A 15492-nucleotide genomic window follows, 5' to 3' on the forward strand; every position below is an offset into this window, starting at 1 on the left:
ATCGTGAAACGTAATCTTAACTTTTCAACATTCTTTTATTTTATTTCTTCAGAATACAAGAAAGAATATGCAATAAATATATGAAATGAATATCTGTAAAAGTGAAAGTTAAAAATATATTACGCATTAATACATCATAATAATTTAACGATGATCATGAGAAACATTAAGATTTTTAAATATAAAAATATATAAAAATATTTTATATATATATATATATATACAGATATAAAAAAATTTATTAACGTAAATTTATAAAGTTCTTCATAACATGCTATTTTTAATAAAGTTTTTATGATTATACTTCATATTCTTTTCCTTACGTGTAACTATAAAATATAAGAAAATTTTATATAAGCAAATAAATTATAATATTTTAAAACTTTAGTTTCACTTATGTAAATCTTCATTTAATGTCATAATACGAACTCCATGATGTAATCGCAGTAAGAATTAATTATATGTAAGCTTGCATTAATATAATTATTCCTAAAATCCTGTAATATTGAAAAGTCTAATTCAAATGTGTGAACAAGGTTCAAATACCATAAATTTGAATGTAAGTCCCACGATGTTGAAGCTGCAAATTTTGGATTAATAGAAATTTATATGCTTGCGATATTGAAGATTCAAATTACACAACGTTGAAGATCCAAATCCCATGATATAGAAGATCTAAGTTCCATGATGTCGAAGATCCAAGTCTCGCGATGTCAAAGATTCAAGTCTCACGATGTCGAAGATCCAAGTCCCACGATGTCGAAGATCCAAGTTCCACGATGTCGAAGATCCAAGTTCCACGATGTCGAAGATCCAAATCCCACGATGTCAAAGATCCAAGTCCCACGATGTCGAAGATCCAAGTCCCACGATGTCGAAGATCCAAGTCCCACGATGTCGAAGATCCAAGTCCCACGATGTCGAAGATCCAAGTCCCACGATGTCGAAGATCCAAGTCCCACGATGTCGAAGATCCAAGTCCCACGATGTCGAAGATCCAAGTCCCACGATGTCGAAGATCCAAGTCCCACGATGTCGAAGATCCAAGTCCCACGATGTCGAAGATCCAAGTCCCACGATGTCGAAGATCCAAGTCCCACGATGTCGAAGATCCAAGTCCCACGATGTCGAAGATCCAAGTCCCACGATGTCGAAGATCCAAGTCCCACGATGTCGAAGATCCAAGTCCCACGATGTCGAAGATCCAAGTCCCACGATGTCGAAGATCCAAGTCCCACGATGTCGAAGATCCAAGTCCCACGATGTCGAAGATCCAAGTCCCACGATGTCGAAGATCCAAGTCCCACGATGTCGAAGATCCAAGTCCCACGATGTCGAAGATCCAAGTCCCACGATGTCGAAGATCCAAGTCCCACGATGTCGAAGATCCAAGTCCCACGATGTCGAAGATCCAAGTCCCACGATGTCGAAGATCCAAGTCCCACGATGTCGAAGATCCAAGTCCCACGATGTCGAAGATCCACATTCCACGATGTCGAAGTCCAAATCGTATGATGTCATTGAGGTCAATATTTATGTTGCCGAAGTTCCAAGTACAAAGAATATAATATTCAAGAAATTCAGATATATATGAATCTTATGACATCGAAAATTTTACTGCGAAATATTGTAATGTTCTACGATGATGAATATTCAAGTTACACGATGTCAGTTTTATTGTAAAAATATTATATAAGAACATTTTGTGCAAGAGAAGAAAATGAATTATATTATTAATAGTAAAATATTATTTAAAAAATATATTTTTATCAAAGTTCATGATTTCATGATTTAAATAAAATTTTAATAATGTAAAAAATAAGTATTTTAAAATTTTGCAGTACTGATTTCGACGATATTCGATGCATACAGCGATAGAAATATTAAAAAATCCTGCGACGAAGCTACTCAAAAATCCTGTCTTGCGAAGTTCTGCGATGATCCTCTTTCGCGATAAAGCCACGCGACAATTCTTTTCTGTGATTTCTATGCATCGATCTTCTTCTGCAATGAAATCCTCTTCTTCTCCTCTTCTACACGACGATTTTCCACAACGGCAAAATCCCATGATGATTCTCTTCTACAAAAAAGTGCAACGACATTTCGCTTACATGTTCTCGTTTATGATGTTAAAAGAGATAAGGAGAGAGTGTATGAGTACGAATTAAATTCATATCTCTCAAAATTCTACAATATTTCAGTTTCTTTCCTATTGTGAAATCTCGTTCCTTTTCTGCAACAAAATCATGCGACGATCCTCTTCTGTAATAAAATCCCTGTTCTGCGGCAAAGTCCCACTACGAAATGCCTCGGTGATTCTTTCCTACAATCGAATTCTGCGATGATCCTCTTCTGCGATGAAGCCATTCGATGATTCTTTTCTGCGACAATCCTCTTCTGCGGCAAAGTCCCACAACGATTCTCTTTTTCGACAGAGTCCCGTGACGATCCTCTTCTGCGACAAAGTCCCTCGGCGATTTTTTCCTGCAATGGAATCCCGCGACGATCCTTTTCTGCGCTGAAGTCATTCGATAATTCTTTTCTGCGACAATCCTCTTCTGCAGTGAAGTCCCACGACGATCCTTTTCTGCGACGAAATTTCTCGGCGATTTTTTCCTGCAATGAGACTACTCGACGATTTTTTCCTGCGATGGAATCCCGCGACGATTCTTTTTTGCGATGAAATCCTGTGAAGCTACTCAATAATTCTATCCTGCGAAGTCCCGCGATGACCCTCCTCTGCAATGAAATACCATGATCTTCTACGACAAAGTCCTGCGATGATCCTCTTTCGCGATAAAACTACGCGATAATGCTTTTTTGTGATTTTTATGCGTCGATCCTTTTCTGTGATGAAACTACACGACGATCCTCCATAACGGCGAAATCCCACGATGACTCTCTTCTACGAAAAAGTACGATATTTCTCTTTTGTGTTGAAGTACGACGATGATTTTGCGATGTTTATCGATGATTCTCGTTTATGACAATGATTCTTTTGTGTAATCCCGCGATGAAGCCATTCTATGATTCTTTTCTGCGACAATCCTCTTCTGCGGCAAAGTCCCGTGACGATCCTCTTCTGCGACGAAGTCCTTCGGCGATTTTTTCCTGCAATGGAATCCCGCGACGATCCTTTTCTGCGCTGGTCATTCGATGGTTCTTTTCTGCGACAATCCTCTTCTGCAGTGAAGTCCCACGACGATCCTCTTCTGCGACGAAGTTTCTCGGCGATTTTTTCCTGCAATGAGACTACTCGACGATTTTTTCCTGCGATGGGATCCCGCGACGATCCTTTTTTGCGATGAAATCCTGTGACGAAGCTACTTAAGAATTCTATTATGCGACGAAGTCCCTCGATGATTCTCTTTCGCGATAAAACCACGCGACAATTCTTTTTTGTGATTTTTATGCGTCGATCCTCTTCTATGATGAAACTACACGACAATCCTCCATAACGGCGAAATCCCACGATGATTCTCTTCTACGAAAAAGTACAACATTTCTCTTTTGTGTTGAAGTACGACGATGATTTTGCGATGTTTATCGATGATTCTCGTTTATGAGAATGATTCTTTTGTGTAATAAAATCCGCCATAACGACTCTCTCCTATAGTAAAATATTATGATAATTTTCCTTTGCGACGAAGTTACGAAACTATGCTCTCTTGTAATTTTCACGATGAAACTCCTCCTTTGCGACAGTCCCATACTAATTTTTTTTTTTACAACAGTGTTGTACGATGATTTTCTTGTGCAACAATGTTCCATAATAAACTTCTCTTGCGACGAAATATAAGCAGATAATAGAATTTCGGCATACAAAATCTGCGATGATCCTCTTCTGCGATGAAATATCGCGATAATCCTCTTCTGCAACGAAGTCCCGCGATGACCCTCCTCTGCAATAAAGTGCCACGATGATCCTTTTCTGCGACGATGTTTCTCGATGATCTCCTTCTGCGACGAAGTCCTATGACGATCCTCTTCTGCGATGAAGTCCCACGATGATCTTCTGCCATGTTAAAGTCCGCAATCACAATAGTTATCTTCTATGACAATATAATAATTCTAATGTGACGAAATCGTTCAGTCCTCTTCTGCAGCGATGATCTGCAACGAAGTCCCACGATGATCCGCAACGAAGTTCCATAATAATCCTCTTCTGCGATGAAGCTCCACAATGATCCTCTTCTGCGCCGATGTCCCACGATGATGTCCGCCGATGTCCTTCTCTGCAGCCCTTAGACAATATTCTTTTCAAGTGTTTTCTTTCCCGCAATGCAATATATATGAAATACGTATAGTTGATGTTTCACTCAAATGCGATGTCCGGAACAATAATTCTATAAAAAAGAAAAATGAGAAAAATTAGTAAGACATGCCATTTTACAACAAAAATATACAAAAGAATAAGATATTAATCATGACTTTTTAAAATAAAACGTTGGCACATAGAACGAGAAAATCTGATTTAAAAAATTAATTGTATGTAAAAGAAATACAATTCTTAAAATTTAATTACGTATCCTATATTTATAGATATTTATAGATATTTAATTTGTGAATTTGGATTTTTATAATCTACACTTTCAATGTTATATTCTATTTATATAGACAAGTCAGCGGGAGAAACAAGAGGAGGAAAGTAACCGTAGGTCTCGAAAATTGCTTCAAAAACAAGTAATTCTGAGCACTGATATAGACCATTTATCATGGTCTTTTTAAAAAAAAAAGACAATAGGATTTTTTAAAACCAATAAATAATAATTAAAAAAATATCTCTGAAAGGAAAAATACCTTTGATATTTAATTTATAGAATGCAAACGTTTGCATACCTTTTTAGAAGGGAAGGAATGCTGTTTTGCTGGAACTCTGCATTATCCTCTCTGTCTCTGCAATGGCCCTGTTGAAAAGTATCGGTTCGTCGCAATTCCGTTCCACGAAAACGCTTTCCTCAGCTGACAGTGAATCGTAGATAACGTAGACAACTCGTGCGCCCGTAGGGAAGATCTTGAGGAGCTCGAGTCAGAGACCAACGAAAGTAGATCAAGGACCAAACGACCAGGACGACTGCACGCGCACAGTCGAGCAGGTGTTGGAAGACCAGCGACGGGGGGTTCGTAGAATCACGACGCAAGTTCAACGGCCATTTCGCGCCGCTCTAAAACACTCCGTTAGCGGGCAGGGTGATAGAGAGGCGGGTAAACTCACGTGCCTCTCTGCCGTGGACAGCCGCTTCAGGATATCGACAAAAAGTTCGAAAGGCTGCCCGCGATCTCGTCAACGAGCAGATGGAAGGAAGCACACGTCCTCGAAGTCGATCGGCCATACGTATGACTTCTACGATTCCGCGAATCTGCTTTTTAAGATGAGGGTAGTGATTCCCAGATAAAAGGTTCCGGACTTTAACTATGTCGCGGCTCTCTGAAACGCTTCGAATATCCTGCAGAATTAGTACCCTCCCCCCGCCCCCTTCTCACACTACAATTTCCCCAGAAGACGCTTATTTCAGATGTTGCAAAGAGACTTACAGATCGATGATCCCTATTGGATCCTGGTTTCTACTGTACTCTGATATATATTCATAACTCGCTTCTGAAGCTCTTAATGTTCACGATCACTTTGCCAAGACCTCGTGTTAACAGACATTCTTAAAAACTTGCTGGTTTTTCCGCTGAAGTGCCAAATCCATCTTGTCAAATCACTGTTTTTTGTCCATTTGTTAATCGTTGCCATTTAGAGACATGATATAAGGTATCACATTGAGGAACATCGTCTTCGACAATCAAATCGTTCTAATTTTGTAGATAGAACACATTCCGGACGCGACAATAAATACTGGTTTCAAATAACAGGTTTCTGTGGAAAAAATAAAATAGTTTTGTCCCCCCCTCCCTCCCCCTTTCCCTCGGCACAACCCCAGAAAATATACATGGACCTATATGATACCTATATGTTTACTATCTGGTAAATTATAATGAATATAAAATATGATATACCTCTTTTTCAATACCTTCTAAAGTTGAGATCTTCTGAAAACTACATGCAGTAGTAAGGAATTTCCTTTCCTCGAGCTTGAAGATTTCGTCAATATTTCGTCATTTATCTTTCGAATGAAGTCATGTGATACGTTTTGTCTCGATACAAAATCGTTCCACCATGAACAAATTTTACTTATTAAATAAGTAAATAATTATAAATACATAAATCTGTGTGCCAGACGATCGACGTGTGATCATAATGAAATATATATCTCCTTTACAAAGTAAAATTTCTGAATATCACGCGGATCTCCGCAATAAAGTAATTCAGTTCCGATTAATGATGAAATTTTGAAGTGAAGATCTGAAAGGAAGAGTATTTATCTAAGAAAATTCTGTCGTTGGATGGAAGAGAAAGTCTCGTAGAGACACTTGGATATTTAGATTTTTGAGTTTTGAGACTTGAATTCTCCTTTGAATTTTCGAGTCCTTGGATGATTAGATCCTTAAGTTCAACCTATTCTGTGGCCCTCATAGCTTAGATTCCTGGGTTTAACGCGTGCTCATAAAATTTTCCTGCATGTTTTGTGGATTGCGATGAAGGTACACCTCACCAGGGCTAACCCGACTTCGTCAAGTGCAAAGCGACTGTCTCAATTGTTATGTCTAACGGTCTGGAAGAAGGTTTTCCCAACTTGTCTTGAAGTAGTTAAAAAATCCCTCCAAGCACACTTTTCCCCGTCATCGTGTGAAGCGGCGTTGTGTCATCCTGTGACTCAGAAGAACATTGTTTTGTCTCCCCTCCCCTCCCCGAAATCCCTTCTAACGTTACCTCTGCTTCAGAGTACAAATGCTATGGATCGTCGACGATCTCTCGTTACCTCCAGTGGTTTTTCACGCGACTCACGAATTCTCCAAGATGACCGATATGCATGTACCTCCCGATGATGATCGAATAATGTTTACAGCCTTACACAGTTTGTCGATTAGACGTGCGAGTAGTGAGATGTCGAGATGTGCCGTTTCTTTAATTTACCAAGGGGGTTTTAGCTCTTTCGTTCTGCCGCCTGCTGTGTGAAACACAAAAAGAACGGAACAGAACAATTCGCAATAAACATAGATAAGTACGAATTATGATTATAGAACAAGGAACGATAGCTAGTTACACTAGCACAAATAAATTTATGTAGAAAAAAACTTTGTCTCTCGAGCCATCCATCAAACCAAGCTTCTTTGACGTCCGCGTTCAACACGCTGCATTACTCTTCATTACTCTTACATTCACCAGAATGTGTTTCATATTTTCCCTGCCTGTCTCTCTCTTTCTCTTTGATGTTTTGAGGTGATATCTGGTTGATATTAGGTAAAATCTCGAGTAACTCGAACTGCACTCTTCGCCAGTCACCACTGTTTGAATCTGATGAGATCTTCCACACGCACGCAACTTTCTGTAGCCAAAAAGATTTGTCTCATTTGCAAACCCCCTCCCCTCCCTCCCGCCCTGACCATAAGGAAAATCCTAGTATGTTATCGAGAATTTCAATGTAATCTCAGTGTTAAATGCTTGAAAATTCGTTACCAAACCGAGATCGTTGTCTTGTTCTAAGTGTTGTCTATAGCCTATTATAAAGCAATTGGAAATGCTGAATATCAATGCAAGTCCATATAAACACATAAATGTACTTATCATCCGAGTTATCAAACAGAGAAAGCCCAGTGTGACTAGTATTCGCATGAATAGCAATATGCTTCTTTTGCTCTTTGTATCCTTTTCATATATTAGACATTCACTCCTGTATATTCTTACACTCGTCCTTTGTAATACTCTCCGTGGCAGATTCTTCGACTCGCCTCAAGTTTGACTTCCTTTTCGTACTTAGATTTGGACTTATGTTTGAATACCGAGACCAGTGAATACCAAGATCTTGGATTCCGAGATTCCTGGACTTCGAAGTGCCTCAATTCCGAAAGCTTTGCATGGTTTAGATTCCGTGGACGTGTGCGAAGAATCCTGAGTCCCTGGATACTCGAATCTCCGGACTCTTGAATCCTCGAATCTTTAGAGACCCCTCGCGATCGAGAAATTCGACAATATTTTAGAAAAATGATATTAAGATTCACAATCATCTATTAGAAATTAAATAAGCTCAATTCTTAAGTTGAAATGAATGTTACCAAGTCGAAATAACCCTAACACCTGTTTCTTTTCTCACACGCAACAGACGCTCTCACGTACACATATATTATTCTATATCTTTCCACTTTGCATTTTCCGTTTCCTCAGTCTTTATCTCTCAAATGTTTCTCTCATGTTCTTCAAATATCTAAAACATACGCATTAACGCCCTATCCTGGTCGTGATCTCTTCGTGGCGGATGTGGCACAGATCGCCAATCTATGGACACACGGTTATGGCAACGCGGGGCGATATATATGGTATAACATGATATTTTACACCAGATAGAAGGAAGAACTTTCAGTCACTCTCTCGAATAAAGTCGTTCGCATGCTTGCATAGCGAATTATCTTACTTGAAGTGCACCTATGACTCCCGGGGGTAACGGGGACCATGGAGAGCCTGATCCCCTATATTATTCCGGACAGAAACGGTTCTGGAGCTGGGAGAACACGCGGCTGATTCGGTTAAAGTGGGAGTGTAGAAGCTCACCAGATGAAAGTCACCTCTCATCGTCACGGTTATCATGCAGACGAGCTCGTTATCATGACAGCTTGCACGTGGGGTAATTTTGCCTGTGCGCCGGTTGAACCAGCTTCTAGAAACAAAGACTTTTTCCCTCCCTCTTGCACCTCTCTCCGTTGAAACACAAATATACTCCCTCCATTTTTCCATTCTCCTCTATTTCCTTCCCTCTCGCTTTCTATCTCACCGCAATTTTATAGGTACAAGTTTTCTAAGCAGACGACGATGACGACGACGACGACGACGACGACGACGACGACGGCGTCGTCCCCGTTGGCGGCCAATAGCTCTTGTTCGCAATAAGTTGTGTTTTCTAGTGTGTATATGCCAGACTGAAAAGTAGTGATGACATTAATATCTTGGTGAATAGAGAAGTTATGAAAAAATAATTTTACTTCGTTAGTTTATTTTACAAATGTATTTATTTATTTTAAACAGCTCCAACAGTTTATTTCCTTGCCTACATCAGTCTTTGTATTTATAAGGAATATTGTTATATATTAATATCACAATGTTTTTATTGACTATTATAAGAAATTTGCAATTATGTTACCTGAATCCTAAATAGCATAAAATATTAAAAAATTGTCAGTAATAAAATTATACACATAATTTATAAGTAAATTACCCTGAAAATTTTGAATAATTATGTATAACAATACTGCTATGGTATTAGTAGTACTATAATAAATCTCACAATACGTATAGGAAGTAAAAAAATATTTTTTTATATAACTGTGATAAACAATTACGAGTGTAAATCTCTTGATATGCTATACAATTGAGAGTCATGCAAAGTTAATTATATATAAAACAACAGAGAAACTATTATCACCCGTTTTTCAGTTATCACTTTTTCTCTTATACAATAATTTAATATTTAACGATTAACGCTACAGATGTATATGTACGTGGATTACAAAATTTATATAAAACTTACAAAAGGTTAGAAATTGAGCGATATAACAATGTTTTTAGTTCTTTGTAAATTCATCATAAATCCTTCCTTTGTACTTTGCGAATAGTTTAAGTGTATCTTTACTCTAAGTAACAAGGATTTTTCTTTGGTTTCGATACAGTTCTACAAACCAAGACGATGAAAGCCAAGTAGTCTATCAGGGCCCGAGTGTCCTGGAGATATGGCTTGTACATGCATCACAGCGATATTTCTTATTCTCATTTCCAAGCTCCCAAAGTCCTTTCTCTTCAGCATCTTCCGCAGCCATCTCAAACGGTACGACTGTAAGTAAAAAAATCCAGATATATATCGCGGTAACGACGGGACCTCGAAAGTTGTCCCTAGGTTGTCCAATTGCTGCACGAAAAGTTTCGAGCCGTTGATTCCGTAGATAACGCTTGATGATTCATGAAGAGAAGCGATGAGATCATCCTGTTTTCCCACTTGAGATCGTTTCAGTCTTTTTATGTCTGCTATGAGGTAGTTGTTTCCACACAGGTAGTTGTTTCACTACTTAAGGTGGGGACTATTTTATCTAAAGTATCAGTGCATTTTCTTCCTTATTGAATAGTCCACACACCCAAGTTGTCGTTTGGTTGTAAAATATCACAGTAGACTTGTAGAAGACGACTTATAAATGCATTCGTTGACGATGAGGATTCCAAGACTTATATGGATCTATTGTCTAAGTCTGACGATTCTGTGTGTGTGGTTTTGTACGTGTTGCGATTCACCTGAGTCTTCACTTCACTTATCTGACGCAGGAAGTTGTCCAACTCGTCCAAGCCAAACTCTTGATACCAACGGCGATGCATCTCCTCCTGTTCTTTCAAGATCTCTTGTGCCTGTCGTTCGACCTCGATCGCGTGGTACGTCGCGCAACTGCCATAATACACGTCCTTGAGGAGTTCCTTCTTCACCTGTTGCCATCGAGCCATTCGCAACATCTGCTTAGACTTCAGCTCGTCCTTGGCTTTATGCAAGGTGTGATTAAGCATAGCCTGCACCCTGAGGTCGCGCTTAGGTTTGCTCGAGCACATCTCCACCTTGTGACTTACCTGGTGGATCCATTTGGTCAGTTTCTCCGTACGATCAGATGGGCCCAACGTGGGCTGGTCCAGAGTTTTTGTCATTCTGACACGGAGCGTGGATTCTTTACGACAATCGCACTTTAGCTTATACGACGGTCGACGAATCTCTCTTTCTTTCTTTTCCTTGGTTACATCACCATTCTGGCTTTGATTTTCCTCTCATTCTTACTATTTCTTATCTCGTGCAAAGCGATTGAGAACTATTCTAGCTCGCGTTTGTTCCAACGGAATAACTACGTATTTTAATAAATATTGAATTAACCAACCTGTATCTAGCTCGCGTGTGTCGCTACGACGACTGCGCGTTGGATGGTTACGAAATACACGAGCGAGATTCAGTCTGCACTGTTCCGAGACGACGGACGGAATGAGCCACGCGCCCACAGAGTGGGTCTATTTATACCTGAGAACTGAACAAATGAGTGTATCCTTACGCGACGGCACACGAAGTAGTACCTCCGTGGCGTCGTAAAATTAGCCTCGTGTTGCAAATTTCCGCGAGTTTGCCGTGTAATATCGCAATTTAGGGTGGATAGTACTTTTTTGGAACGAATTTCTGCACGAATTAAGCCTTCTAAAGTGATAATCGATATCGACTGAAGAAGTAGTTCCGGCGTAGGAAGTACGTGCAATTCTCCCCTCCACGACCGGATTGACGCAGTTGGCTTGTCCCGTTGCGGATACTCAACGTACCGGGTGGCCCAAAGTCCTTGGGCAAATGTATACTCGCAGACAACCTTGGAAATAAAAATAAGAAAGAATTTAACTTATGATAATAGAAATATTTTGTTGACTGTAAAACCATTTGCAACTGCCTTGAGAGCTTTGTAAAATAAGAAATCAACCATGATCTCGCATATTCGTGCACGTATCAGATAGAGAATTTTTATTCTTGATACTTGAAAAATTATATTAGTCAGTCTAAGATGTTATATTGTTAAGTGTAATTTTTTACAATAATTTTAAAATTACACTTTTGGACGTTTCTGTATGTCCGTTTGAACAGATAACATGTGCGTTCGAGAAATGTTTTTAAGTAATTTAAAAAAATATCCTATTATTTTTTATGTCTTTCAGATAATTGTATTTTATATGTGTATTTTAAATATCTATGCTGTTTCTTTTTGTTGATCCATATTGGATTCTTTTATAACGTAAAGCACATTAACTCTTGAAATTCGTTTCAGTAGTCTCGTTAAGAGTTCAAATTTTCTGGAAAAATTTTTTTTCTTTAAAATTTTTCATATTTTTCCGAAACAAATGGAAAAATATAAAAAATATTTTTTTATTATATTGCTATTACAGCAAGTGATGTAGTTTATGTCAACATAAAGAACAGTAGTTTTCTGCAGTCTCTAAGATTTTGATATGTGAAGCAGAAAACATACAGAAATAAAAAATTAATTATTTTCCATATCTTTCTTTGGAAAAAATAACAAAGGAAAGTTTCCCGAAAAAAACGGAAATATTTGCAATTTTACCAGATATTCTTCCATATCTCAGAAACTTAGTATTTCGTCACACCCTATATACGTACAGGAATTCTCACGGCCATGAGCCTTTTCTTTGTGAGACGACCAGGTAGTAACGTTAGAATGGCGATAAGATTGTCATCCTAATGCATCGACTTTCTACCACAGCCAAAAATACTTTTACACGTACAGGAATTTTCACGGCCATGGGTTTCTTTTTTGTGAAACGATCAGGTAGTAACGTTAGAATGGCGATAAGGTTGTCATCCTAATGCATCGACTCTCTACCACAGTCAAAAATATTTGTCTTTCTGTGTATACATACTTCGTTATCATCAAAGAGTTAAGATACACTAAAGGTGCGCAGTAAAATATTATTTAGATAATTACGACGACAACGTAGAAATTTCTTCCTATGGGTAATAAAGCCACAATACTGAAATTTTATCAGAACAGAAAAAACAAATAAAGCAATGCGAAATCACGTATTAAGAAATCTTATATTGCGTATTTACTTATAAGTTCTTTTTTTTACGAATCATCTCTTGATAAGAAAAAATCAGACTACTATAGAATGACGCATATGCTACGTATCGTAAACGCAGAATGACGCATATGCTGCGTCATCATGAAACCGTTCGGATAGAATGGCGGTGAAATTCCCGAGGAAATTACATTTCGCTAAGTGTAACACAGAAATTTCCATGTTATTAAAGAAGTTTCTGGAAATTTTATTATTGTTAAAAACTTGTGAAGAACTTCGATTTATTAATTTAATACTGATACATTGCATAATTATTAACAAAGTTGTGAAATTTTCAACACAGCACGGTTTTCGCTGTGGCACGCTAGTACACGCCTCCTGTAACGGCTATTATCCATTTGAATTCAACGGTTTTGGGAACGGTTTGTAGTAAGAAAAGAAAAAGACAGGTTTCTTTGTAATCCCTCCCTACGTGCCGACGACAGCTGCACATTATATGCTAATAGTGGTAAAAGAAGTAAGCATCAAGAAGTTTGATTCTAGTCGCCACGAATTACATAATTCACTCTATACATAACGTTAACTTTTTTAAAAATGAATGGAAAAAGAATACGAAAAACAAGATTTCTAGAGAAACAAGAGCAATAAGGTGCAAGTGTACTGACTAAAATGAGGTCTTATTTTTTAATTTCAGACCACAAGGAAATCCGGAATCATAGTCGCCGATAAACTGTGTATATGATACAGAGGTCAAATGGATTCCTTCTCTCTCTCTCATTATAAATTATTATTTTTTACTTAAAAAACTTAGAAACTGACGTTCAAACAATAATAAATAAAGATCAAAAAGAAATTTAAAAAATATTTATTCATTTTTCGAAGAATTCGTTTTCCAATGGGAGAATGCTCTTGTTGGACAAAAGAATTAGTTAACAAACTCACACAAAATTATGGACAACCTATTAGTTCTTGACTATACAGAAAATTTATAACATATTAACATCGTTCTATATACGCATCTTTTGTTGCTTAAAAATGAAAAAATTTCGACGCTAATTTCGAATTAATAACATCCGACATTAACGACGATGAATTTTTTATTCCAAATAATCTCCTATTATATTAATACAAACATTTAAACGGTCATACAGATTGTAGAAGCACAACTTGCATTCTGATTCCGAAATGCCGTTTATGTATATAAGTAAATCATTTTTAGCGTCATGAATTGAGTGAAATCGACTTATCATGTTCCATTTGAATTTGGAGTAAAGGAAGAAGTCACATGGTAATAAATCCGGTGCAAATGGTGGGCAGTAAAGCTGTGTAATGCCATTTTCGGCTATAAAGTTTTGTATGAACTTCGAACTGTACGTCGCACTATTATCTTGTAATAGCGACCAAGTACCTTGTTTTTTATATTGCGGCCGAATCTCACGGATTTTCGCCAGCATGCGAGTTAATACGCCTAAATAATAGTCAGCATTCATTGTCTGACCCTCAGGATAGAATTCTATGTATATAAGTCCCTTGAAATCGAAGTAAACAGTCATCATTATTTCAAGTCGGTTCCATTGGTTGGATTTCGACCTGTTCGAGCTAGAATTCTGCTTCTTCACCTCAAATTCAAAACACCATGTGTTGCCGACAACCATAGTTCTCAAAAAGTTTTCATCAGTATCGGACTCTCTGATCATGTCGCGGCAATAATCCATCCGATCTTTTTTTTGATCTTTCGAAAGCGCGCGTGGTACGATACGTCCACAGACATATTGTTTATGCAGTTTCTCTTCTATGATATTACAAATATAGCGCTTTGTAATACCAATGTGCGCCGCGATATATTCAGCATGTAAGTAAGGGTTAGAACAAATCATTTCACGTACTTTCTCCGTAATCATAATGATGTTGTCTGGCTGAACCGACGATGGCATTTCCAAATCATATTTCGCCTTGTAAAAATTATCACATAAAGCATGTATACTGTCAAAATCTACATTGCTGTACACAGTTTTAATCTTTTCAAATGTTTCCTCCTTTGACATTCCTAGTCCCAAACAAAATTTAACGTTTGATATCAATTTAAATTGATCCATGATGTTTATCCGAGCAAGATACAAATGACACTATTACTTCCAATAACAAAATTCGTAACATTAATGTCACTGCGCTATAAAAATTTAACGGATTGTTTATTTACGTATTCAGACAAAGACGATATGTCCGACATTTTTCAAAATATCGAAAATTAACGATTTGAAAGTTATGTTGATATTTCGATACATTTTAACAATTAATGGTTGCATGTGTATATGGCAATTCAATATATATTATTCAATTATTATTTTATGTATATCTGTCTGATATTATTTCATATTTTTAAGGATTTTCATACAGAAACCTGATTTGTACCGTTTTGATGTCGTGTCGTTACAATCCGTAAGCATATAACTATGAGGTATCTATCATTGCGCCCTATACGAGGGTGGTCTGAAAAGTTTCCGACCTAACAAAGATACAAGTCATTTTTTCTGAAAATTGTTTTTTATTTTTCAACATAGTCTCCTTGTAAATCTACACACTTCTCCCAGCGATGCTCCCATCTCTGTAACCCGTCGAAATAGTACTCGGCGTTTTTCTCTGCAAAATAATTGTTCACGAAGGTGATTGCCTCTTCATTTGACGAAAATCTCTGTCCTCCGAGCGCAATTTTTAGATGAGGGAACAAAAAGAAGTCGCTTGGGGCTAGATCTGGTGAGTAAGGTGGATGGTCAAGCAGTTCAAACCGTAATTCGTGGATT

The 15492-nt window shown here is 37.8% G+C and overlaps 2 protein-coding genes across 4 annotated transcripts in view; both read right to left on the reverse strand.

Annotated features, from left to right (window-relative positions):
• Positions 1-221: 221 nt before the first annotated feature.
• LOC116853204 overlaps positions 222-15492 on the reverse strand; it is a 20632-nt gene continuing 5361 nt past the window's right edge. The window contains exons 2-5 of one of the 3 annotated variants that reach the window (XR_004379928.1): positions 14578-14738; positions 11002-11472; positions 4840-9926; positions 4273-4346 (exon numbers count right to left, since the gene is read on the reverse strand). Coding sequence is in view for 1 of the 3 variants with exons in the window: in XM_032834158.1 (XP_032690049.1) it covers positions 722-1486 (765 nt within the window). In the remaining 2 variants the exon portion in view is untranslated. Of the gene's footprint in view, positions 4347-4839; positions 9927-11001; positions 11473-14577; positions 14739-15492 lie in introns of those variants that run through there. The other 2 variants (XM_032834158.1, XR_004379929.1) reach the window with 2 other exon arrangements.
• On the reverse strand, positions 9933-10995 carry LOC116853206. The gene has a single exon (XM_032834159.1). The coding sequence runs from the start codon at positions 10775-10777 to the stop codon at positions 10313-10315; it is 465 nt and encodes a 154-aa protein (XP_032690050.1). The 5' UTR covers positions 10778-10995; the 3' UTR covers positions 9933-10312.

Source organism: Odontomachus brunneus, unplaced genomic scaffold (genome assembly GCF_010583005.1).
Source record: "Odontomachus brunneus isolate Ranch 3 - 2012 unplaced genomic scaffold, Obru_v1 Obru_scaffold_286, whole genome shotgun sequence".
Taxonomy (NCBI): Eukaryota; Metazoa; Arthropoda; class Insecta; order Hymenoptera; family Formicidae; genus Odontomachus; species Odontomachus brunneus.

Excerpts from the sequence above, each read along its gene's own strand:
- LOC116853206 (XM_032834159.1), bottom strand. The coding sequence starts at position 10,777 with ATGACAAAAACTCTGGACCAGCCCACGTTGGGCCCATCTGATCGTACG.